This window comes from Columba livia, chromosome 3, assembly GCF_036013475.1.
Source record: "Columba livia isolate bColLiv1 breed racing homer chromosome 3, bColLiv1.pat.W.v2, whole genome shotgun sequence".
NCBI lineage: Eukaryota > Metazoa > Chordata > Aves > Columbiformes > Columbidae > Columba > Columba livia.
Genome location: NC_088604.1, coordinates 899,669 through 924,237, shown reverse-complemented (window position 1 = coordinate 924,237; position 24,569 = coordinate 899,669). Strand labels below are relative to the sequence as shown.

Genomic DNA, 24,569 nt, shown 5'->3' with positions numbered 1-24,569 from the left:
CCATCTCCAACCGCCACCCAGACCCTTCCCACAGCCCCTTGGACGTGCTGCCCCGCACCAAGGACACTGTGAGCCCCGGGAGGATCCTGCACCCAGCGCCTGTGTCCCACGGGCACAGCTCGCCCTGTCCCGCTGCCCAGCACTAGTGGAGACACCATCACACCGCACTAAAGAGCCACAGTGGGACCTGGTGACCCTCTAAGGCTCCATCCACCCCCTGCCAGACCCCCTCCCTGCACTGACACAGCTGGGGCAGCCCACCCCACTAAGCACCGCGGTGCCACAGCCCCTCGCCACGTCGGCACTGTGGCCACGCACTCAGGAACAGCGAGAAGAGCTGCGGTTCTGCCCCACAGCCCCACTCGCCTGCCTGCGGCTGGGACAGCAGCTCGGGGCCCCCACCCCACCGAGGGACGGGCGGCTGCCCGCAGCTCTGCAAGCACCGGAATGATCGGCCTGAAACCACAGCCCCTGGCACGGGATGGAGAGCCACAAGCATCTAGAGGGAAAACCGGCATTTATTGAGTGCTACCACTGTCGGTAGCAGAGCTACAGAGAAACCTGTTTTCAGGAGCAGCGCACCTGAGCTGCGGCAGCGGGAGCTCGGAGCTGCAGGCACAGGACACACAGCCCGGGATGGGACAGGCAGCCCAGGACAGGCAGCTCAGGATGGGACAGGCAGCCCGGGATGGGACAGGCAGCTCAGGATGGGACAGGCAGCCTGGGAAAGGACAGGCAGCACCAACCCCAGCTCCGAGCAGGGCAGTGTCTGACCCACGGCACCGCCAGCCCGGGGCCTGCACCGGCACCTGCCGCTCCGGCTTCTTACCCTGCCTGGGATGCCCCACTTGGGAAGGACAGACCACTTGGGGCAGGAACACCCCTCGTGTGGGGCCAAGGGCCAAGAAGTGAGCATGGAAGCGCACTGATGGCCAGAGCTGCCCCACGGCACAGCAGGACCCGGAGCAGCCCTGGCGCCGACCTGTCGCACCAGACCCGTCACCATCGTCTCCTCTGCGTGTCCCTGTGAGCAGCGAGGGCCGCAGCTGCAGGCGATGGGCTTCCCGAGGAGAGAGCAGGACGGGTGCTGCTGGCACCCCCGTATCCCGGCCCCATCCGCGGCCACAGGCGCCTCTTCCAAGGGCTCCAGTGGTGGGGCAGAGTCAGGCAGCTGGGGGGACAGGGAGGGGACGTGGCTTCTCCCTCACAGCCGATTTGCTTTCCAGGAGAGGTAGCAGTTCCACACAATGGCAACGCACTGGACCACAGCCAGCCTGGGGACAGAGGGGACAGGTCCACAGCCACGGGCTCCGGGAGCCAAGAAGCCGGGGCCACGGCCGCGGTACTACCTGTGCTTCAGCGGCACGAAGTAGAAGTTTGCGATCTGCACTGGTGGCCAGATCTGGGCAGAGAAGGAGCCGGTGGTGAAGGGGCCCTGCCGGCACCCCTGTCCCGTGCCCACCTCTGCCCAGGCGTTCAGGGCGTCCAGCTGAGCCTGCGGCAGCGCCCAAGGTGGGGGACAGGGGTGCAGAGGAGCCCGGCACAGCCGCCCTGCCAGGGACACAGCCAGCACAGCACCGGGGCGGGGGGTGGACCTGCGGGCGGCTGCCGCCACCACTTACACAGTAGTTGGTCATCAGGGTGTCCGTGTAGTCCTGGGGGAGAAGGGAGGTCGTGAGCACCCAGTGACACCCGCTGCCACCCACTGCTGCCCCCTGAGCCCCCCAGGCACCACGGGGCAGGGACAGAGGGCACCGAGCCAGGGAGCCCGACACGCTGCCATGTCCCCGTGCCACAGCCCTGCCCAGGCAGCAGGATGAGTCCCCATCCAGCCCGGCCGTGACTCAGCCGCGGCCCGGCCGCCCGCACTGGCCGGCAGCCCAGGACCGGAGGGCGGGCGCAGGGGTGACGGATGCTCTGCTGACGCTTCCTCCGTGTGGGGAGGGACGGAGGCGTCCCAAGCCAGGGGTGACGGTGGCTGCGGCCCCGCTGCCGGCCCCCACCCCGCACAGCCCCCTCGCAGCACCACAGCTGCAGGCATCTATGATTCTGTGATTCTAATCACACATCACTGTGCCTAGGTCCTGGCAGGGCAGGTGAAGCAAGGTGCACGGCGCGACCTGGTCAAGTGCAGCTGGGGCAGATGGGAACACTTGGGGGTGCTCAGAACCAGCCTACAAGTCCCTCTGGGGTGTCTCAAAACACCTCGTACCCAAATGTTGCTCTTGCAAAGGCAAGAGAAGGATGAAGCAGCTCTGTTCTCCCCAGGGCTCGCTCCCAACGCTCTAGGGCAGGACGAGGGGCAGGAATGGTCCCTGCTGGCATGCACCCGCAGCCCGGCGGCAGCTGGCCGGTGCCTGGTGGGTGCTCCTGGACTGAGCTCGGGGTGACGCACCCAGCAGAGCTCTGGCCCCGAGCAGCCGACAGCCCGGCTGGGGACACCACAGCTCACCCGGAGCCCTTCACGCAGCCCTGGCAGCATCGGCGTGCGAGTGCTGGTGCTGTGCACCCCGGGCAGCCACACGACCACCCCATGTGCCTCATCCCGCTCCCCAGTGACTCATGCTCCGGACACGCTGACTCAGCTTCTGCACTGGTTTCCAGCAACTGCTGCTAACAGGAGCCATCTCGGTAATGGCTCTGGAAATGCAGCCAGGAGCCTGCACAGCGCAGGGAGCCACGGGTCACGCCGGCACCACAGAGAGCCCCACCAGAGAGCACCCTGACACCAGCAGCGCGGCACCAGCAGCACCAGCCACCCGGTGCCCCCAGAGCCCTGGGACCCAGTGCTGAGCCCACATGCCCCAGACAGGCAGAGCTGCTCTGTGCCCCACAGCCATGGGGCAGACACGTCCCCAGCCAGCCATGGGGCACCCACAGAGCCGCTCTGTGCGTGGGGTCCCGCGGCACAGCGGAGCTGCGCGCCAGGCTGGGACAGGATCGCAATGGCAGAGCCCGGGACGCACAGGTGGTGCTGGAGAGGGGCGAGTCTGGGCATGACCACAGATGGGAGCAGCCGGCAGCGCGGAGCACCGGGAGGAGCTGCCGAGGCACCGCGGCCACCGCCAGCCCCACACTGCTCCGGGGATGCTGCACGTACCTGCTGGATCTTGGACCAGTTCTCCTCCACCGACAGCCCATTCGTGGCCCCTGTGATGGCGAGGAAGCAGCCAAGGAAACACGGTGCAAAGGCTCCCTGCAAGAGAGGAGCCGGGGCTGAGGATGCCGTGGTGCTGGGAGCCGGGGCTGGGGATGCCGCGGTGCTGGGAGCTGGGGCTGAGGATGCCGCGGTGCTGGGAGCCGGATCAGCAGCGCAGGGCGAGGGACGGCGCTTGCCCGATGCCCTGGGGTTATTCACCCGCTGCTCCCCAGCACAGAGACACATGGAGGGACGGGCACCACCATGGGGCCACTGGAAGGGTCCAGGGCCAGGCCAAGTGTGGCCCCTCTGCCACCCTGGCCCCCCCACAAGCCCCCACAGCATCAGGACCAGCCCTGCCACAGGAGCTGGGGCCCTCTGAGCAGAATAGATGCTTGTTAACAGACATGTAGCTGCACCCACCGCCCGTCCTTCTGCACCCGCCCTACGCAGGAGCCCCCACCCACCGTCCTGCTGCCCCCACCCCAAGCAGGGACCCCCACCGACCATCCTGCTTCCCCCACCCCACACAGGGACACCCACCCACCACCCTGCTGCACCCAACCTACATAGGAACCCTCACCCACCGTCCTGCTGTCCCCACCCCACACAGGGACCCCCACCCACGCGGCACCAACCTGGTCCAGGACCACCTTCTTCACTGCCACAACTTTGGAGGACCCCGGGATGAGCCGATCCAGGATCTTGTACCAGCTGCCCACGACAGGGCCCTGCAGGAGCCAGGTGGTGACAGCAGCGTCCCTTCCGCCAGGACACGGGGTGTCAGGGCTGGGGGTCCCCAGAGCTGGTTACATGGCCCTGGACAGAGGGACCAGGGCCTGACCTGCTTCCTCTCCCCGGGGGCATCCCCCCTGCATGGGGTGGATGCGGGGATGCCCACAGTCCCCTGCCCCTCCTGGAGCACTCGCAGGCAGCACTGGCACCGGGCAGAACCAACACCGGCACTGGGCAGCACCAACACCGGCACTGGGGCCCAACACCCCCCCGGAGCACTGGAGCTGACAGGCAGGATCCAGCCTTGCCGTGCACAGCGGAGCAAAGCGCGTTTGCACCCGAGTGTGGAGCCACCGTCCTGCCCAGGGACACCTCCCCCGGGGCCGGCGGGGGCAGCAGGGCCGGGCACGGGCGCTCTGGCTGCACGGACAGAGGCTGCTGGTCCCGGCTCACCCACAGCGGGGCCAGGGGCGCCCACCGCACAGCTGGGACAGCGGCAGGACACGGGGCGAAGGGACGGGGTGCGGGCACCCCGCTCTGCCCACGGCTGCAGGAGATGGCACCAGGACAGCCTGGCTCTGCCCAGGCACCAGGGTCTCACCCTGCTGACCCAGCCCTCCCGCCCACCCCACCGCGCTGGCACTCACCACGAAGCAGAAGCCGATCGCCATCATCTTGAGTGTCCGCGGCCCCTGGTGCCCGCGCAGCCCCCGCCGCTCCACCAGCTGCTGCGCGATCACGTCCCCAGCTCCCATGAGGGCCCCTGTGACCAACACGGCCGGCTCAGGTAGTTCTGGTGTCCTGCCAACAGCCGGGCGCTCCTGCCTGCGTCTGCCCACGGCCCCGGGATGGCCTGAACCCGCCCTGGCCCCGCGGGTCCACCCCGGTGCACAGCACACCCCGTGCCAAGCCTGCCTGCTCCCGCCCCGCGGCACAGGACCCCGCGGCACAGGACCCCGCGGCACAGGACCCCGCAGCGGTCAAGCACCTCAGGCCACTCTCAGAACAACACAGCATCTCTGGCCGAAACAGAGATGTGCCACCTCCCCATGGCCTGACACGATCGGTCACCCAGGGCTGCGGCACCTGGGGGTTCTGGGGCAGAGCCCATGTGCATGGTGCCTGTCCTGCGCCCCGGCTTTGCGCTCCCCAAAACCCTTCCTTGAGCATCGTGCAAACTGCCGACTGCAATCCCCATCCTCGGAAAGCCGCTCTCCCGCTGCGCCGGTCCTCTCCGGCAGCAGCGCCGGCACTGGGGACAGGCAGGTGAGGCCACCGGGTGCCGGCCCCGGCTCCTCGCCGCTGGCACAGCCCCTCGCCTTGTTTCCATGTCAGTGTGAGGGACGTTCAGCTGTGCAGGTCCCCGCGGGTGCCGCTCAGCTGGGCCTTTGGCAGCTGCCGCTCCACCCTGCACCCCTGACCTCTTCGACGCAACTCGGCTGGCCCAGCACTCCTGCCCCGGGCTCCGGGGGCTCCCTGTGTCCCCCCCGCGCCTCTCGGGACAGTTCCCAGGCAGGTCTCCAGCCACGCTGCCGTTCTGCTCCGTTCTTGGAAACCCTGAACCCAGCAAGCCCTCATCTCGGGGCGTGGTGTCCCCAGCGTCCCCCTCGTCCCCACAGCCCCACCAGCCCTACCCAGAGGGTTGGCCCCTGTGGTTCCTCACTGTGCGGTGGGATGAGGATGCTCGGGGCAGCAGAGCCCCGGGTGTGGCCCAGCAGTGCCAGGCCCTGTCCCCAGCTCCCTCCCTGAGGCCACCGGTCTCTGTGGAGCCCCCAGCACCACAGGGTGCAGCTCCCAGCGAAGGGGGACAGACCCCAGTCTGTGCCGGGGACCAAGGCTGCCACCTCCCCAGTGCCCGTAGCCGGATCGCGCCTTCCCGCAGGCACTGTCCCCAGCTGGCATGCACCAGGGCAGAGGTGCAGCCCTGGCCCTCCAGCCCCTCGCCCCGGCCATGCAGCCCAGGGCGCAGCGTGGCCCCAGGACCCTGCGGGCGGGGGCAGGACCCGGCCCAGCACGGCTGCTGCAGCCGGCAGCGCCTGGAGGTGGCCCAGGAGGCCGGGCGGGAGTCGGGGCGGCAGCCAAGGCCGGGCGGCTGGATGTGCCCCAGCAGGGCTGGCCCGGTCCCTGCAGCCCCACGGAGCTGCTGTGCTCCTGGCAGCGTCTCCTGCCACCACGTCACCGGCTCCACCTCCCACCCCGGCCCAGTGCAGCCCCAGGGACTGAGGTTCTGACCCCGACAGCCACCACACCCCATCGCACAGAGCAGCCCCCACCAGCCCACGGGGCCGCGGCAGCGAAGGGCAGGGGGTGTCGGCAGGAAAAGGACCCCCGGCTGGCATGACCGATCGCTGGCTCCTGCATCCCGTGGGCAGCAATCCCGCTCGGCACTGCCGGGCTCCCCCCACACCGCGCTCATTGAGAGAGCTCAGCCAGTGTTACTCAGTGCCAGCGCTACTCAGTGCCAGCGTTACTCAGTGCCAGCGTTACTCAGTGCCGGAGGCTCTGGGCACAGTGCCCGGTGGTGACAAAGCAACGCCAGGCCTGCTGGGGGACAGGACAGGCCAGTCTGCGCACCCCAGCCTGGGCGCGCAGATCGAGCCCCTCACAGCGACTGTGCTTGCCCAGGGTGACACGGCACAGCCCTGCCGCAGCTCCGGCACAAGCCCCGTGCCACGAACTCATGAACCAGCGCCCAGGTGACCCCCACGGCCCTGCTGCTGCAACACCCTGCGCTGGGCTGGGGGAGCCGGGATGCACGGCAGCACCGTGGCAGCACGGGAAGGCTGGATGCACCGGTGATGGTGAGGGCTGCCTGGAGCCATGGGGATGCACTTTTGGGCTACGTGCAGAGCAGTGCCTGGAGGCAGCACACAGCGCCCGGTCCGGCACACTGCTGATCCCGCAAACAGCAGACCTGGAAACCGGCCCAAGCGTAAGTAGGCCAAACGGTCTGCGTCCCCGCGGGCCAGCAGCTGGAGGCTGCACAGGCACCACGGGAGCCGGGGCTGCTCTCCGCAGGGCAGGGACAGCGAGGTCACGGCCACGGGCATGTGCTGCTGCCCGCTGTGCCCAGCCCTGCTGGCATCCTGGCCCGGGCGGCAGGAGGCAAAGCCCTGCGTGACCCCACGGCTCTCGCTGCCCAGCAGGACCGGGGTTCAGCAGGCGAGCGCGGCTGGATGTGCCCGGCACAGCCGGCCGCCGGCAAACCTCCCTGGCCCGGCCCCAGCTGGCGGCTCTGCCAGCCCAGGGGACGGCAGCGCTGGGAGACGGCAGTGCCAGGGAAACAGCAGCACTGTGAACAGCTGGAACCAGCCCAGCCCTCCCGTGGTTCCCAGCGCAGGGCACAGCGCCGGCGGCCTCCTCCGCAGGGACCACGGCACAGCCAGCAGCGAGGGGCCGGGCCCGGCCCGCACAAAGGAATTCCTGCTGAAGCTGCGGGCAGCGCTGCCCCTGCCCCGCAGAACGGCCGCGCTCCTGGTGTCCCAGCCCCACGCCGTGGCGCACGGCCGGACCCCCGCAGGCAGGGACACCCAGGCCCACGGCTGAGCCTCTTCTCAACTGCAGGAACCGCATCCAGCGCCGGGCGGCTCTGCACCCCCCGGGCTCGGCACGGTGCTCCCCAGTTCTCCAGGGACTCGGGGGCTGCACGGGGTTGGTTGTGATGTGACGAAGCAACAGGCAGAGCTGGAACCCGGAGCTGTGGCTGCACCGAGGCTGCCAGTGCAATGGGCAGGGGCTGGTCCTGGGCAACCCCCCAGCTCCACCTCGGCTCCCTCCAGGAACCACAGAGGGATGCACAGCACCGCGCAGTGCAGAAGGTGCCGGGTAACAGACTCCATCAAACCAGATAAAAATAACAGCAGGAATGGTGAGGTGGCCTGGCCGGACCCCAGAGGGCAGCAGGGCCAGCGGCTGCACAGTGAGTGGAGCCCCCCCAGGAATCCCCTTGCACAGCAGGGCACCCCCAGGCGTGGTTAATAGATCAGAGAGGTTCTCCTGCCCCTCTGCTCTGCCCTGGGGAGACCACACCTGGAATCTTGTGTCCAGCTGTGGCCCCTCAGTTCCAGCAGGACAGGGAACTGCTGGAGAGAGTCCAGCGCAGCCACCAAGATGCTGGAGGGAGTGGAGCATCTCCCGTGGGAGGAAAGGCTGAGGGAGCTGGGGCTCTGGAGCTGGACAAGAGGACACTGAGGGGGGACTCATTCCTGGGGATCAAGATGGAAAGGGGCAGTGTCAGGAGGATGGAGCCAGGCTCTTCTGGTGACAACCAGGGACAGGACAAGGGGCAATGGGTGCAAACTGGAACACAGGAGGTTCCACTGCAAGAGGAGAAGCAACTTGTTGGGGTGAGGGTGGCAGAGCCTGGCCCAGGCTGCCCAGGGGGTTGTGGAGTCTCCTTCTGTGCAGACATTCAAACCCCCTGGACACCTTCCTGTGTAACCTCATCTGGGTGTTCCTGCTCCATGGGGGGATTGCACTGGATGAGCTTTCCAGGGCCCCTCAACCCTGGCACTCTGGGATTCTGTGAGAGGTTGATGGCACCTCCCAGCCCCCAAACCAGCGATGCCATGAGGGAGATTAAATCACCCAGGCAGGGCTCTGGGAGCCTTTCAGGGATGGGGGCTCCCCCAGCAGCTCTTACACCCATCTCATGCCAAGGCCTTGGCAGCTCGTCTGGGGGAGACTCAGCCTACTGCCCCCCCGTGCCATGTCCCAGCACCCATCCCTGCCCAGGGGGGTGCAGGTCTCCCACACAGCCTCCACCCTGGGTTTTGGGGTGAGCCCTTGAGCTGTGGAAGGTCTCCTCCCAGCCCCCGTCACCTTCTGGCTCTAGCACAGGCCCCCGGCGCAGATCTCCTGAGCCCAAAATGCGCCAGGGCCCTTCACCCCCTGGGACGCGCGGTGGGGGCCCAGTCCCTGCTGAGCCCGGGGACGGCAGCACCTCCTCCCCCCACGGCACCAGGAACCCCCGGCTGTGGGGCTCCCGCTCTGCTTCCCACCGGCGTGACAGTGCCCACAGCAGCGGGGCCACGGGTGACAGTGCCCACAGCAGCGGGGCCATGGGTGACAGTGCCCACAGCAGCGGGGCAGGAGGGGGCTGTGTTACGGTGGTTAGGGGCTAGGGGTGGGGGGATAATATGGGGGGGGGGGGAAAGATATGGGGAGGGTGGATAAGATATGGGGGGGGGTGGGGTGGGGAATAAGATATCGGGGGGGGAATAAGATATGGGGGGGGGATAAGATATGGGGGGAGGGATAAGATGGGGGGGGGGATAAGATGGGGGGGGGGATAAGATGGGGGGGGGATAAGATGGGGGGGGGGATAAGATATGGGGGGGGATTAAGATATGGGGGGGGGATTAAGATATGGGGGGGGGATTAAGATATGGGGGGGGGATTAAGATATGGGGGGGGGATTAAGATATGGGGGGGGGATTAAGATATGGGGGGGGGATTAAGATATGGGGGGGGGAATACGATATGGGGGGGGGAATACGATATGGGGGGGGAATAAGAGATGGGGGGGGAATAAGAGATGGGGGGGGAATAAGAGATGGGGGGGAACAAGATATGGGGGGGGATATAGAGGGATATGAAGGAATATGGAGGTGTATGGGGCAATGCAAGAATGAAATATGAGGGAATATGAAGGGAACGGGATATGAGGGGAACGGGATGGGGGGGATGTGAAGGGAACGGGTCATGGGGGGATATGGGGGGGCATGGGGGGATATGAGGCAAATTGGATATGGGGGAGTTTGGGGGGATGTTGAGAGGATATGAAAGGCAATAGGATATGGGGTGAAATGCGGGGATATGGGGTGAAATGGGGGGATATGGGGTGAAATGCGGGGATATGGGGTGAAATGGGGGGATATGGGGGGAAGAGGTAGATATAGGGGGCTACGGGGGGAATGGGATAGAGGAGGGGAATAGGGGAATCCAGGAGAACATGGGGGGACATGGCGGGGGGGGTTATGGGGGGACATGTGGGGCCGGTCACGGGAGAGGGAACTCAGACGGGGTGACAGCGGCAGGGGAGGGGCCCGGCCCGGTGCGGCCCTTCCCGGCAATGGGCGCCGGTGCGACCCCGGCCCGGTGCGGCCCTTACCGGCGGTGAGCGCCGGTGTGACCCCGGCCCGGTGCGGCCCTTCCCGGCAATGGGCGCCGGTGCGACCCCGGCCCGGTGCGACCCTTCCCGGCAATGGGTGCCGGTGCGACCCCGGCCCGGTGCGGCCCTTACCGGCGGTGAGCGCCGGTCCCACCCGCGCGCAGCAGCTCCTCAGCGCCGCCATGCCCGCGCGCCGCGATGACGCAATGATGACGCGGGCGGCGGCAGTGACGCGTTTATTGCGGGCCGGGGCCGGTCAGTACCGGCCCAGCACCGTGGCCAGCAGCGCCATCCGTATGTACATCCCGTTCTCCGCCTGCCGGAAGTACGCGGCGCGCGGGTCCGAGTCCACCTCCACGCTGCGGATGTGACGTCAGCCCAGGGCACCGAAACCCCCGGGAGCCCGGCGGGGACCCCCACGCAGGGGGACCCCAACCCCCGAGAGCTCTAGCACAGACACCCCCAAGAGCCCAGGGGGGACCCCAAGAGCCCGGGGGGACCCCCAGCACAGAACCACCCCCAGCACAGACACCCCCCACCCGGGACCCACGCACGGCACAGACACCAACACTCCCTTGTCCCCCGGGGACCCCCGTGGGGCTGGGACACCCTGAACCTCCCGCAGCCGCACTGCAGCTGTGCCCGCACCCCCAGCCTTCCTGAAGCCTCATCCCCGCCCAGCGCCCCCTGAACCCCCTACCCAGCATCCCTCAGCTCCCCAAAGTCCCCAGAGCCCCCCTTCCCAACCCTCCCTATCCCCCAGAGCCCACATCCCCCCCCAGCACCCCCTAGCCCCTCAAACCCCCCATCCCCCCCCAGCACCCCTGAACCCCCCTCCCCCCCCAGCACCCCCAACTCCTGTCCCCCCGTCCCCACCTGATCTCGTTGACACGCGGCAGCGGGTGCATCACCACCATCTTCTCCTTGGCCCGGGTCATGATGTGGGGCGTGAGGATGAACTGCCCGAAGCACTGCGGGGGGCACGGCGCTGAGCCCCACACCCCGCGCAGGGCAGAGGCTGCTGCCCCCCAGCCGGAGCCAGAACCGGGGTCCCTCCTGCCCCCCCATACTCACGGCCTCATACTCCTCGGTGCAGGAGAACCGCTCCTTCTGGATGCGCGTCATGTAGAGCACGTCGGTGTCGGGCAGCGCCTCCTCGATGCTCCCAAACTCCTCCTGCGGTGGAACCGTCAGCGGGACCCGGGGGGCCCAGGACCCTGCCCCCCGCCCCACCTGCTCACCTGCTTGATGCCCTTGGAGGCCACGAAGCCGGTGATCTCAGGGGGCATGCGGAGGCTGGGGGGGGTGACGTAGCGCAGGTTGACGCGGTACTGGGTGAGCAGGCGGGCCAGGGAGTGCACCGTGCGCCCGTGCTTCAGGTCGCCCACCATGGTGATCTGAGGAGAGCGGTCAGCGCAACCCCCCACGGCCCCCCGGCACCGTGGTGGGGGTGGTCACAGCCCCCCAGCCCCTCACCGTCATGCCGTTAACAGTGCCCAGCTCCTCGCGGATGGTGAAGATGTCCAGCAGCGCCTGTGTGGGATGCTCCCCGACCCCGTCCCCGGCGTTGATCACCGGCTTGCGGCAGTGCTTGGCGGCCAGCTGGGGGACGGGCGGCGCTGAGTGCGGGCAGGACCCAGCACAGGCAGCACACGGTCCCCGCCAGCCCCGCGGGGCAGGACCTGCCTCCCCACAAGCCTCTCACCTCCACGGCACCGGGCTGGGGGTGCCGCAGCACCAGCACGTCGGCGTAACAGCACATGGTCTGCACGGAGTCCGCCAGCGACTCGCCCTTCTGCACCGAGGAGGTGGCCTCCGAGAAGGACAGCACGGAGCCGCCCAGCCGGTTCATGGCCGCGGCGAAGGAGCTGCTGGTCCGCGTGCTGGCCTCGTAGAACATGGACGCCATCACCTTGCCCTGCGGGGACCGTGCTGTCACCTCAGGCAGCCCCGGGGGACTCGCGCCTGCCACGGGGCTCCCGGGCAGCCACCCCTGCCCTGCTCACCTTGAGGATGTCCAGGCTCCGCTCCTTCTGCACCAGCATGCGCAGGGTGTGCGCCACATTGCACAGATGCGACAGCTGTGGGGAGAGGCGGCTCAGCAGGGGCGCACGGGGCACAAGGATGGGGACAGGGCGCACGAGGCGCCGTGCCCCCACACTCATCCAGGTGCCCACGGCCCCAGCGCCCACCACCAGCCCGGGCACCTGCTCCTTGGAAAACTGCCGGACGGAGAGAACGTGCTGCCCGACGAGGGGGTGCAGCGGCAAGGACGTCTGGAAGTGGGGGGCGCCCTGGGGGGACGCCTGGCGCGGGAGAGGACCCGGTGGGTAGAAGTAGCCGTCCTGGATCACAGCCGGATCTGCAGCACCGAGAGCAGCCAGTCAGGCTGTGGGGTGGTCCTGGGGAGCCCAGCCCACCCACCACAGTCCCCCAGGGCACTCACCCGCCTCCGCCGCCTTCCTGCCGGCCTTTTCACGGGCGTCCTCGGCTGGGAGAGGGGAGCAGTGGTGTTAGAGGGTGCGGGCACCTGCGGGACCCCAGGCCCCGCACCCCTGGGGTTCTGCCAGCGCAGCACAGCCCCCCAGCAGTCACAGCACTGGGTGAAAGCACCACAGCGCCCAGTGCTGGGGCCATGGTCACCCTGACACTGGGCCGAGCCCCAGCCTGGTGCTGCACCCCTCTTCTCCCCGCACACCCCACAAAACCCGATCGGACGCAACCCGAATCACACTGGCAGGCAAGGGGTCCCCGAGGTGCCGTGCGGGCTGGGCGGGGGGAGCAGGTGCAGCCATGCCCTGTCCCATCACCCGCTGGAGAAAGGGGCCTGTGCCAGGGTGGCACGGGGGGCCCGGGGCCAGCGCGGCACCTGGGGGAGGGGATGCACTCATGGGCTGCAGTTAGTGCCATTAGTACGGCCGCATCTCATTGTCTGAGTGAGTCACCCCCACATTACCGGTGCCTCGGGCGCCCGGGCGGTGCACGGCTCCCAGCCTCTGGAACGCTGAACAGGACACAAGGGCCAGCGTCAGCGGGGCCGCCCGGCCGCGGCCCCAGACCTGGCCCTGGGCAGCACACCATCCGCCCACCATCCGCCCCCCATGCTGGCCCCGCTGCACCAGTGCCCCCCTACCTGGCAGCCCGGGATCGGAGGCGCGGTGGATGCGGGGCGGGAGGTGGAAGCGCCCGTCGCCCGCGGGGCCGGCGCGGCGAGGGCTGGAGGCTCGGCTGCGCAGCGTCTCGGTGGCCACCACGTGCCGGGGCTGCTCGGGGGTCTGCAAGGAGAGGCGGAGCTGGAACCGGGGGGCGGCAGCTACCACCCTCGCCCCACGCACCTCAGTACCTTCGTGCTGTCCTTGGAGGGGGCTGCATGTGGCGCCAGCACAGCTCCCGAGGGCCATTTCTTCACGTCCTGCCCATAGCCGGGGGGCACCAGCACCTGCAGATGTGGGGGTGATGGGGTTGGTGATCAGAGACCCCTGGGCTGGGGGAGACCCTGATACAGGGGGAAGGGGACCTGGGCCCTCACCTGCCCATCGATGTAGGCGACCTCCCCACGCAGGACCACCCTCCGCACCGTCCCCTTCACCTTCATGCCCTCGAAGGGCGTCCAGTGCGCCTTGGAGAAAGCCGTGTGGCTGGGGACGGTCCACTCATGCTCCAGGTCCACCTGCCAGGACAGCGGGTCAGAGGGGGGGACCAGGATGGGGCTGCATCCCGAGTGGACGTGCAGGAACCCACCTCCACGTAGGTGTCCTCCTGGGCAGGGAGCCCGAAGATCTTGCGCGGGTTCTCGTAGAGGCGCTGGATGACGTCCTCCACGCTGAGCCGCCCCTCAGAAACCGCCGTCAGCAGCAGCGGCAGCATTGTCTCCAGGCCAGGGTAACCGGGGGGCGGCTCCTGCCCCTGCTTCTCCTCCAGCGTGTGGGGGGCTGCGGGAGGGGGTGGTCACCGGGGGACCTGCTGCCATCCCCACCCTGTGCTCCCACCCCGCGGAGCCACCCCCCAGGGCTCACCGTGGTCCGTGGCGAAGCAGTCGATGGTGTCCATGTTCTCCCAGAGAGCCTCCAGGTCCTGGCGGGTGCCCAGTGCTGGCCGCACGGCCGCCCAGCCCTCCCCGAGGCGCCCCAGGTCGTCCCGGCACAGGAAGAGGTGGTGCGGGGTCACCTCGCACGTCACCGGGATCCCCTTCTGCTTCGCTGCCTTGATGAGGAGGATCTGGGGGAGCCGCAGTGAGTCGCTGCCCCAAACGGCCCTGCACCCCACTGCCCGCAGTACCCCCCGCTCACCTCCTCCCTGCGGGCCACGTGGCAGATGTGCACGGGGCGCTGGTACAGCTGGGCCACCATCAGGACAGCGGCCACCGTCTGTCGCTCCGCGTGTGCCACTACGGGCAGGTGCTGTGGCCACTGCTCGAAGTGCTGCGGGGACAATGCGGCTGGTGGGTGCCGGTGCTGGGAGCCGGGTCTGGCTCCATGGCAGCCCCTGCCTGCCGCGGCTCACCTCCATCCACAGCGACACGTCGTCCATCCGCAGGCTGGAGAAGGTGTCGTTCAGGTACATCTTGAGGCCCGCGGCTGCCCCGGCCAGGGCGCCCAGCGAGCCGGCGTTCTCCGGGGACGCCCCCAGGAAGAGGGCGAAGTCGCAGCGGGCGCCGGCCTCGGCCAGCTGTGGGGGGACGGGCGGTGGGTGCCCAGGCGGCGGGTGCCGGGCCAGGGCCAGCCCCACCATGGGCAAGTGCACCGCAGCTGGCCCCTCAGCACCCAGGAGGGGACACGGGCAGAGGGGCAGGTGGTGGCAGCTCCCCCCTCACCTTCTGCGCCAGGGCAAAGGAGGCGGCATCAGTGACAGCGGGGCTGGTGTTGGGCATGGCACACACCATGGTGACCCCCCCGGCCAGGGCAGCCGCTGTGCCTGACGCAAAGTCCTCCTTGTGGGTGCCGCCCGGCTCGCGGAGGTGGACGTGGACGTCAATCAGGCCTGGGGAGCAGGGCAGCGTCAGGACACCCCCGCAGCGCAGGGAAATGTCTCACAACCCCAGAGCCCCTGACCTGGCTCCCAGTGCTGCCCAGTGCTCCCTGTGGCCCCGTCCCACCTACCTGGCAGGCGGATGAGTTTCTGGGACGTCATGCAGTCCACGTGCATCTTCAGCGGGGGGGCTGCCCTGATCTGGCCCAGCGCCTGCGGAGACGGAGCGGTGAGGCCGGACCCGTCTCACGGGGGTGTGTGGGGCCAGAGCTCAGCAACAGGGCCAGAGTGATTGTATCTCCCAAGCCGCACCACAAAACAACCCTCCCGCAGCAACGCCCGCGTACATCGCCCCACAGCATCCAACCCAAGACTCCTACACCGGTCACCCCTTCGGTCCCTCGCTTGCGCCCCAGCCCACCTCCACAAAGAGCTTGGTGCACTTGATGTCGATGATGAGCGGCACGGAGTAGTCGACGGCCAGGCGGCGGGTGCGGTAGCCCTTGGTGACGAAGGAGGAGAGCCGGCGGCCGCCCGAGTTGCGCATCGAGAGGTTGATGACCATCTCGAAGTGGTTCTCGGCCAGGTAGTCCAGGATGCTGCGCTGGGTCTCGCGGGTGCCGGCCTCGCTGCCGTCTGTCTCCTCGAAATGCCAGTCCACGGCCATCACCTGCCGCAGCGACGGCCATCAGGGCCCCACGCCGCGCCCGAGGGTGCCCCCGGCCCTGCAGACCCCCAGCCCCACCTTGATGCCGTGCTCGGTGTAGAAGTCAGCGGTGCCCAGGCTGGCGTACAGGTTATAGCCAAGGCTCTCCAGGGTCCGCACCGTGGGCAGCAGCTCGCTCTTGTTCTGCAATGACCCCAAGGGCTGGTGAGAGGGTGGTGAGGGGACCCCCGGCCCCCACCCGGGCCTCCACCTCGGCCCCACGCACCTTGTAGCTGCCAATGGTGAGCAGGATGTTCTTCTTGGGGATCTTGAAGCCGGTGCTGAGCATGGCCTTCAGGTAGGCCTCGCAGCGGTTCTCCCCGAAGCAGGCCACCTCTCCGGTGCTGGTCATCTCCACCCCCAGCACCACGTCGGCGCCCGCCAGGCGTGAGAAGGAGAACTGGGGCACCTGGGGGCACGGGGGGGTTCAGAGGCTGCTCGACCACTGACCCAGCCTGGTCCCCAGGACCCCCGCTCACCTTGACGCCGACAATTCCAGTGCCCGTCATCAGCCCCACGGGTTCCACGTCCTCACCCATGATCACCTGGCTGGCTAGAGCCACCAGGTCCACCCCCAGGGTCTTGGACACAAAGGGGAAGGAGCGGGAGACGCGGACGTTGCACTCAATCACCTTCAGCTGGTCGTCCTGGGGGAGAGGGGACAGCGTGAGGCTCATCTGGGGCACAGGGTTTCCCCCCACCAGCACTGTGCTGGCCCGGCGCGGTCCCCTCGGCTGGGTACCTTGGCAATGAGCTGCAGGTTGAAGGGCCCGGTGACCTGCAGCTCCTGCCCCACAGCGTGGACAATGGCCTTGATGCGCTCCAGCGTCTTGGGGGTGATGTCCTGGGGGGGCGTCACTAGTGTGGCATCACCTGAGTGCACCCCAGCATTCTCCACGTGCTCTGATATGGCGATGGCCACCACCATGCCGTCACAGGCCACCGCGTCCACGTCGATCTCCTGTGAGCGGGGACACGGTCACAGCCCAGCACCAGGGTGAGGGATGGCGGGGGCACCCTGGGGACAGACCTTGGCCTCCTGGATGAACTTGGAGATGACAACGGGCTGCTCCTTGGACACGGCCACGGCGTTGCTCAGGAACTTCTCGAGGTCGCTGTCCGAGTAGGCCACGTTCATGGCGGCGCCGCTCAGCACGTAGGAGGGGCGCACGACGCAGGGGTACCCCACCTTGCCGCAGAACTGCTTGGCGGACTGCAGGAGAACCAGCACCCTCAGGGAACACGTCCCCCCGGTCTGCCCCATCACGCCCACCGGCCCCCGCGCCCCCACCTCCATGTCAGAGAGCTCCTTCCAGAGGGGCTGGCTGATGCCGATGGAGTCGAGCAGGCGGGAGAACTTGAAGCGGTTCTCGGCCGAGTCGATGGCCTCCGGGGAGGTGCCCAGGATGTGGCACTGCTGCCGGTGCAAGGCCATGGCGATGTTGTTGGGCAGCTGCCCGCCCATGGACAGGATCACACCCTCAGGGTTCTCCAGCTCGTAGATGTCCATCACCACCTGCGGCACGGCGTGGGGCAGGGGGTGGCTGGGACAGGGGACACGGGGGCCATGGCAGCCCCCACCCAGCCCCAGCCCCACTCACCTCGAAGGAGATCTCATCAAAGTAGAGGCGGTCGCACATATCATAGTCAGTGCTCACCGTCTCGGGGTTGTAGTTCACCATGATTGTCTTGAAGCCCATCTGTGGGGTGGGAGGGATGGGGTGAGGCCAAGGGCTCCGCGGGACACCCCACTCCTCCACAGCGCCGTCCCCTGACCGGGGACACCCGTCTCCCCAGCCCCGCAGGGTGCTGGGCCCAGCTGACCTTGCGGAGCTCCTGGATGCAGCCGACAGCGCACCAGTCGAACTCCACGCTGCTGCCGATGCGGTAGACGCCAGAGCCGATGACCATGACGTGTGGCTCTTGGAAGGCCAGGTCGTGCTCGGTGCCGTTGTAGGTCAGGTACAGGTAGTTGGTTTGGGCCGGCCACTCCGCCGCCACCGTGTCGATCTGCTTCACCACCGGCAGGATCTTGAGGTCCTGCCGCATCTTCCGCACGGCCAGCTCGGTGCTGCAAGGGGCAGGGTGAGCGCCGGGATGCGGGTTGGGGGGCAGAGCGGGGACGCCACCCTCCCCGCGTTACCTGAGCACGGCCAGGGCCACCTGCTTGTCCGAGAAGCCGAGCTGCTTGGCCCGCTTGAGCACGGCGGGCGGCATGGTGCTCTGCTCCCCGCGGTACGACTCCAGCAGCACCGCGTGGTCCGTGATGTTCTTCATCTTGTGCAGGAACCAGCGGTCGATCTTGGTCAGCTCGTAGAGCCGCTCGATGGAGTAGCCGGCCCGCAGCGCGGCCGCCAGCACAAAGATCCGCTTGTCCGTCGGCGTCTCGAGCTCCTGCGGGGCCGGGGGGTGAGCGGGGCTGGGAGGGGGCACAGCCACCTCCCCCAGACTGCACTGGCAGGGTGGCCCCAGACGCCCTGTGCTCACCACATCTGAGGCCGGCTTCACGGTGTGGTCAAAGCCCACGCAGTTCTCGTCCACCATCCTCAGTGCCTTCTGGAACGCCTCCTCGAAGTTCCTCCCGATGGCCATGACCTCCCCTGGGGACAGGGCTGTGAGCAGCCGGGCCCTGCGCCCACCGCGCTGCCCACCCCCTGCCCACCCCACGCTCACCCACGCTCTTCATGGAGCTGCCGATCTTGGTGCTGACGCGCAGGAACTTGCTGAGGTCCCAGCGCGGGATCTTCACCACGCAGTAGTCCAGGCTGGGCTCGAAGTTGGCCGTGGTGGAGTTGGTGACAGAGTTCCTGGGGAGGGGACGGGGTGAGCGGCAGGGCTGTCCCGCTGTGGGGCGCAAGGGCAGCCCCCCATCTCACGCCACTGCTGTTACCTGAGGAGGGGCAGGGGGATGCCCAGGGCCAGCTTGGCAGCCACGTAGGCCAGCGGGTAGCCGGTGGCCTTGCTGGCCAGGGCCGAGCTGCGGGAGAGCCGGGCGTTCACCTCGATGATGTAGTACTGCGGGACAGGGGGGCAGCGTCAGCGGGTGGCACGGGATCGGCCCCTGTGGCACGGGGCCAGGCACCGGCACCACCATTCCCTGCTGCCGAAACGCCACGAGCACGTGGAGGGCACAAAGCAACGGGGACACAACATGAGGGCAGCCAGTGGCGATGGCTTTGGTGGGATGGAACTGCAGAGACCACCTGAGGGCCACGTGCACATGGCACCGGGATGAGACCCAGCGCTTGCTGTACCCCCAGGGCCACCTCAGTTGCCACACGGCGAGACCCTCTGTCCCCAGGGACACCAGGCGCCGCAGCCGGGAGGTCAGTGGGGCAGAGCACCAGGATAGCGCAGGGCAGGACCCAGACCCGGCTCCCCATGGTTTTGGGACTGGACCGTGCTCACCTGCTCTGACTCGGGGTTCAGGGCAAACTGGATGTTGCACTCGCCCACGATGCCCAGGTGCTGCACCACCTTCACGGCCGTGCGGCGCAGCAGGAAGTACTCAGTGTCGTTGAGGGTCTGGCTGGGAGCCACCACGATGGACTCGCCCGTGTGGATCCCCAGCGGGTCCAGGTTCTCCATGTTGCACACCTGGCAGCAGGGGGGTCACCACCAGTCCTGACCCCCCCACGCTGCCCACGCAGGCTCCAGCGGGTCCCTCTTGCCTCACATCCCTCCCCTGGCCCTGGGACCAACAGGGGGTCCCCTGAACACAAACCCCTGGGACATCGCACGTGTTGCAGCGCCCCCAGAGCACGGGGGGCGCAGGAGGCCTGATCCGGGGGCACAGCTCCTACCAGCCGCGCTGGCACCACAGGAGGGGCTGGGGAGTCCCCTTGGGATGGGATCCAGCGGTATCTGCTGAACCCCGCACCCCCACACCTGCTCCTCCATGGATTCCCCCCCGCAGACACCTGGGGGTCCCCCCATCCCGTACCGTGACACAGTTGTTGTAGGCGTCCCGCACCACCTCATACTCGATCTCCTTCCAGCCCTTCAGGGACTTGTCCACCAGGACCTGGGAGGTGTGGGTGAAGGCCTGGCTCACCAGTGCCACCAGCTCCTCCCGGCTGTTGGCAAAGCCAGAGCCCAGGCCCCCGAGGGCGTAGGCGGAGCGCACCAGCACCGGGTACCCCAACCGCTCCGCCGCCGCCTGCGCCTGCAGAGAGCAATGGGGTGACAACGGGAGCAACGGGGTGACGACGGGAGCAGGGAGAGCAGGACCCTGCCCCACGGCCACCCCCCATCCCACCCCAGACCTGCTCCAGGGAGGCAGCGGCCTCGCTGGGTGCCACGTGCTCCCCGATCTCCTCCATCTTCTCCACGAAGACCTTGCGATCCTCCGTCATCTCGATGGAGGCGACGGGGGTGCCCAGCACGCGCACGCGGTACCGCTCCAGCACGCCCGCCTTGGTGAGCTCCACGCCGCAGTTCAGGGCCGTCTGTCCCCCGAAGGTCAGCAGCACCCCGTCGGGACGCTCGTTCCGGATCACCTGGGGGGCACGGGGCGGTGGGGCAGGGATCCACGGCAGCCCCACAGAACATGCCCTGTGCCCTCCAGCTGACACTGCCCCCCAAGCACCCCCCAAGCCCCTTCTCCCAGCCGGCACCCCGCGGTGCTCACCTGAGTGACGTACTCGGGGGTGATGGGGAGGAAGTAAACCTTGTCCGCCAGCCCTTTGGACGTCTGCACCGTGGCGATGTTGGGGTTGATCAGCACCGTCTGGATGTTCTCCTCCTTCAGTGCTTTAATGGCCTTACCGGGAGCAGAGAGGGTCACGGCTGGTGGCTCAGGACATGCACCCGCACCCCGGTGACCTCCAGCACCCCCCGTGCTCACCTGTGACCCCGAGTAGTCGAACTCGCCCGCCTGCCCGATGGAGAGCCCGCCGGAGCCCAGGATCAGCACCTTGCGGGGCTGGGCCGCGTCCTGGCCCCCTGCCGGCGCCTCGCCATAGGTCATCCAATCCTGCAGCCGCTGCCGCACTGCGGGGGACAGGTCACGCTGGGGATGGGGCCACACGCACCCCCCCGCACAGCTCTGGCCCCACAACCCCAGCCCCGACCACCCCTTCCCTCCCCACGCTCACCGGTCTGGGCGCCGCCATCTCCGCTCCGCAGCTCCCGCGCCGCCTCCATGAAGACGTCAAAAAGCCCCTCCAGGTCCGTGGGGCCGGCGCGGTGCTCCGGGTGGAACTGGACGCTGCCCAGGGGGTCAGACAGGGTGCAACCCCACACCCCCTCGGCCCAACCCCGCCACGACCCTGCGCCCACCTGAAGAAGGGCTTGTGCTGGTGGACGAGGCCCTCGTTGGAGCCGTCGTTGGCATTGGTGAAGAGCGGGGCCCAGTCGGGCGGCAGGCTGCTGGCCTCCACCGCGAAGCCGTGGTTCTGCGCCGTGATGAAGCAGCGCCGCGTGTCCTCGTGCACGCACGGCTGGTTGTGCCCACGGTTCCCGTACCTGGCGGGGGCCAGAAGGGTGTCAGGCAGCTCTGGGCAGCGAGAACCCCACGGTGACCTTGACCCCACACTCCGCTCACTTCATCTTGTAGGTGTGGGCACCGATGGCCAGAGAGAGCAGCTGGTGCCCCAGGCAGATCCCGAAGACGGGCTTGGGCTGGGGGGCGCCCAGCACCCGGCGCAGGTTGGACACCGTCTCCTGGCAGAGCTGCGGGTCCCCGGGGCCATTGCTGATGAACAGGCCATCGAAGTCTGGGCCGAGACAACAGCAGGGTCAGAGTGGGGCCCCCCCGACCCCTCAAGGTCCACAGGGTCACAGCAGGGCCCTGGCTACCAGCTGCATGGCGTCCCAAGCCCACAGCCCCCGATACCCCCACAGGGTCACACTGAGGTGCCCTGACCTCACACCCCCCATCCTGGTGGCAGCAAGGCCCCCAGTCCCACAGCCACCATGCGTGGCCACATTAGGACACCCCAATGCCATGGGTCAGAGCCCCCCAGCTCAATCACAACAAAGCACCCTGAGCCTGTGTCCCCCATCCCCACAGGGTGCTGAGCCCCCAGGAAGGACGACACTGGAGGTCCCCAGCCCCACAGTGCAGAGCAGGACACGGCTCTCCGCTGTCCCCAGCACCAGCCAAGGAGATGGAGATATCCCCTGCTCCAGGTCCCATCCCCCACCCCTCAACAGAGCCACAGGGGGGGCCCTGGCCGCTGCCACTTCACCTGCAGTGTCCAGCGGATGGTCCCAGGGCACCACGGTGACGGTCGCCCCCCGCTCACAAAGGCACCGCACTTGGTTGTACTTGATACCACAGTCGACCGCCGTGATCCGCAGCGACCCACCGGGGTTGAACACGTGGGGCGTCTGCGGGAGGGGGGAGTGCAGATCACCCAACCCCCAGCTGGGGCCAGCGCTCCACGGCAAGGACCCCTGCAGCCCCTCCAGCCACCTCCCCATGTCCCCCTGTCCGGTGCCAGACCCCTCAGTCACCCCCACCCCCCTCACTGCCCCCACTGCCCCCAGCCACACCTTCAGCGACACCTCCTGCACCAGGTGCCGCTTGTTGGGGTCCTCAAAGGAGATGCTCTTCTCAGGGGTCCCGTCTGGCACCAGCTTCCCCAGCAGCGTCCCCTTCTCGCGGATCTTCTTTGTTAGGGCCCGAGTATCCACTCCTGGAGATGGCCGTGAGACACAACCCCGTGGCCCTGTCCCATCCCAGGCAGGACCCCGTGCCCTGGCAACATCATCACCCCCAACCGCCAACATCAGCTTGACCCCCCGGGAGGGCAAATCCCAGCGCAGGTACAGGTCTGGTCCAGAACCCACTGCCCCTCAGCCACCCCCCCACTCCCACCCCAAACCCAACCCCACAGTCTCCCCAGTCCCACCTTCCAGCCCGGGGATGTTCTGCTCCTTCAGCCACTGGTCGAGGGAGCGGGATGCGCTCCAGTGGCTGGGGGTCTTCGAGCACTCGCCCACCACCAGTGCAGCCACGTGGATCTTGTTGGACTCGAACCACTGGAGAAGAAGCAGGAATAACAGCCAGGTGTGGGGTCACCAGATCAGGAGAGGCCCCATGTGCTCCACAAGTGCCCGGCCCAGCTGCCCCCATGTGGCACGGAGAGACAGGGCTGGGGGAGCCCCACGAAACAGAGACCCCACCCCTGGCCCACGGCATAGCACCAGCCCCTACTGCCACCCCACACAGCGTGTGGGGCTGTCGCTGTCCCCCCCTCACCCCGCACCCCGCCCTGCCAGGGCTTGGCCCAGTTGAGCCCCCAGCTCCAGGAGCCCCAGGATGGGGTGTCCAGGCCCAGGTGCTGCTGGACCGCAGCCCCCTGCCCAGAGGCCAGCACTGGCCACACTACGGGACCCCTCAGCGGGGTACAGATGCAGCGTGAACCGGCACACGGGAAAACACCGCTCCCTCCAGCCGCAGCCTCCCTGGGGAGCCCCAAACACCCCAGTGTGTCCTGTCCCATGGGACGGGGGCTCTGGCTCCCCGGAGCTGGGTCTGTGGGGCCACAGCAGGGACACACACCCCCCAGCCCAGAGGGAGCTGCCCACAGTGAGAGCAGGGCCCAGGTGGGATGGGGCTGGGCAGGACGGACCCCAGGGTCAGCGTGGGGAGGCCCCACACAGCACGGCTGCAGCAGGGCCTGGACTCTGCCCCAGGGGCAGGGGCGGCCCTGGGATGTGCAGCGCAAGGCCAAGGGGCTGGGGGGGGTCTGGGGCCTCGAGCGGGCAGCGGGTCTGCCCTGCCCTGGGGGCCTCAGACCCTCAGTCCTGCAATGGAGCCCTGGCAAGGACAGACACACAGCCCTGCTCCCCATGCGCTGCAATGACACCCCAATCCCAGTCCATGGGGGTGTCACCCCTCTGCACAGTGGGCTGGAGCACGCTGGGCCCCATGGCATCGGTGTCAAACCTCTGCCTGCCGTCATGTGCCACAACGGCACCCGGCTCGCCCTGTCCTGGCACCCTGCGCCATCCTGCCCAGAAACGTGCCAGTGGCCGGCGAGCAGCTGGGTTTGGCAGCTCCGTGTGCTGCAGCGGCACCGCTGCTGGGACACGCTGCCACATGTGCCGCTGCCTTTCCCCCTGCCTGCCCTGCTGCCCGTCCCCCTGCCTGCCCTGCTGCCCGTCCCCCTGCCTGCCCTGCTGCCCGTCCCCCTCCCCACTCACTCACCCTACTGAGGCCGAAGGGGTCGGTCTCATCCCGGGGAACCCCGTAATTGCCGATGAGCGGGTAGGTGAGCACCAGGATCTGCGCCTTGTAGGAGGGGTCGGTGAGGGCCTCGGGGTAGCCCACCATGCCGGTCTGGAACACTGGGAGCGCGGGGAGAGGGGCTGGCACGGAGCATCCCGGCCGCCCACCGTCTGGCCGACGGAGGCACCCGAGACCCGGGCACGGCCGCCCCCATCCCGCAGCGCCCCCGTCCCTGCCCCGCAGCGGGTCTCCGAGCCGAGAGGAGTCCCGGGACCGGGCCGGACACCCCCGCTCCCGCCCCTTCCCCTCGCCAGGCTCGGGCCGCCCCCGACATCCGCCGCCGTCCCGGACCTCATCGTCCGGCCCCGCCCGCCGCACTCACCGACTTCCCCGGCGGCGGCGGCCCCGACGGCCCCGAAGGGGCGGCCCCACAGCACCGACCCGTCCTGCAGCACCAGGCGGCAGCCCATGGCGGCTCCACGTGCGCTCCGGAGGCTCCGCGGCGGCAACCGAGCGAGGCGCGTGCAGCGCGGCGGCGGCAGCGGGAGAATCCGGGGCGGGTCCCGGCCGGCCCGGCCCCCGCGGCGGGGCGGGGCGGGGCGGTGGCGGGGCGGCCGCGGCACCTGGGGCACCGAGCGGCTGGGGGCGCCGCGGGGCAGCGCCGAGCGGGCAGCGGGAGCGGCGGCTCCGCCGGCTGCAGCGATGCGACCGCGGGGAGAGCAGCGCGACC

At 68.6% G+C, this 24,569-nt stretch overlaps 2 protein-coding genes across 8 annotated transcripts; both read right to left on the bottom strand.

Moving 5' to 3' along the window:
* Nucleotides 1–500: 500 nt before the first annotated feature.
* On the bottom strand, nt 501–10,312 carry MPV17 (mitochondrial inner membrane protein MPV17). 4 transcript variants are annotated; one of them, XM_065055452.1, is made up of 8 exons: nt 10,085–10,170; nt 9,987–10,040; nt 4,522–4,637; nt 3,778–3,870; nt 3,101–3,216; nt 1,623–1,655; nt 1,350–1,402; nt 501–1,274 (listed from the first exon to the last, which is right to left on the bottom strand). In XM_065055452.1, exons 1-8 carry the CDS (start codon nt 10,168–10,170, stop codon nt 1,205–1,207), a joined length of 621 nt encoding a protein of 206 aa, XP_064911524.1. In that variant the 3' UTR covers nt 501–1,204. The 4 variants fall into 4 exon arrangements, with proteins under 4 accessions (XP_064911524.1, XP_064911526.1, XP_064911527.1 ...); XM_065055454.1 differs by lacking the exon at nt 9,987–10,040 and having other exon boundaries at nt 3,778–3,901; nt 10,119–10,312; XM_065055455.1 differs by lacking the exon at nt 9,987–10,040 and having other exon boundaries at nt 3,101–3,196; nt 10,119–10,312.
* On the bottom strand, nt 10,210–24,399 carry CAD (carbamoyl-phosphate synthetase 2, aspartate transcarbamylase, and dihydroorotase). Of its 4 annotated transcripts, none has more exons than XM_065055400.1 (45): nt 24,222–24,399; nt 23,819–23,958; nt 22,518–22,647; nt 22,159–22,301; nt 21,852–21,993; nt 21,206–21,377; nt 20,941–21,126; nt 20,757–20,869; nt 20,507–20,652; nt 20,291–20,422; nt 19,926–20,159; nt 19,604–19,825; nt 19,069–19,257; nt 18,551–18,675; nt 18,334–18,467; nt 18,148–18,260; nt 17,804–18,054; nt 17,485–17,731; nt 17,262–17,360; nt 16,952–17,176; nt 16,691–16,873; nt 16,403–16,621; nt 16,140–16,307; nt 15,887–16,069; nt 15,700–15,804; nt 15,376–15,624; nt 15,086–15,167; nt 14,800–14,966; nt 14,490–14,654; nt 14,276–14,407; nt 14,003–14,204; nt 13,728–13,918; nt 13,516–13,656; nt 13,330–13,425; nt 13,120–13,279; nt 12,943–12,990; nt 12,433–12,477; nt 12,194–12,348; nt 11,993–12,067; nt 11,692–11,904; nt 11,463–11,588; nt 11,228–11,383; nt 11,061–11,162; nt 10,863–10,957; nt 10,210–10,345 (listed from the first exon to the last, which is right to left on the bottom strand). In XM_065055400.1, the coding sequence occupies exons 1-45, from the start codon at nt 24,307–24,309 to the stop codon at nt 10,243–10,245; spliced, it is 6,792 nt and encodes a 2,263-aa protein (XP_064911472.1). In that variant the 5' UTR covers nt 24,310–24,399; the 3' UTR covers nt 10,210–10,242. The 4 variants fall into 4 exon arrangements, with proteins under 4 accessions (XP_064911472.1, XP_064911474.1, XP_064911475.1 ...); XM_065055402.1 differs by having other exon boundaries at nt 13,120–13,261; nt 24,222–24,398; XM_065055403.1 differs by lacking the exon at nt 12,943–12,990 and having other exon boundaries at nt 24,222–24,398.
* Nucleotides 24,400–24,569: the final 170 nt, after the last annotated feature.

Coding starts and splice junctions, on each gene's coding strand:
- MPV17 (XM_065055452.1), bottom strand. CDS start 10,170: ATGGCGGCGCTGAGGAGCTGCTGCGCGCGGGTGGGACCGGCGCTCACC. Junction 10,041..10,084: donor GGGCCGGGGTCGCACCGGCA/CCCATTGCCGGG, acceptor GTCGCACCGGCG/CCCATTGCCGGGAAGGGCCG. Junction 3,871..4,521: donor CGATCGGCTTCTGCTTCGTG/GTGAGTGCCAGC, acceptor TGGCTCCTGCAG/GGCCCTGTCGTGGGCAGCTG.
- CAD (XM_065055400.1), bottom strand. CDS start 24,309: ATGGGCTGCCGCCTGGTGCTGCAGGACGGGTCGGTGCTGTGGGGCCGC. Junction 20,160..20,290: donor CCCCCGAGTACGTCACTCAG/GTGAGCACCGCG, acceptor CGTGCCCCCCAG/GTGATCCGGAACGAGCGTCC. Junction 11,589..11,691: donor CCCAGCCCGGTGCCGTGGAG/GTGAGAGGCTTG, acceptor CCCGTCCCCCAG/CTGGCCGCCAAGCACTGCCG.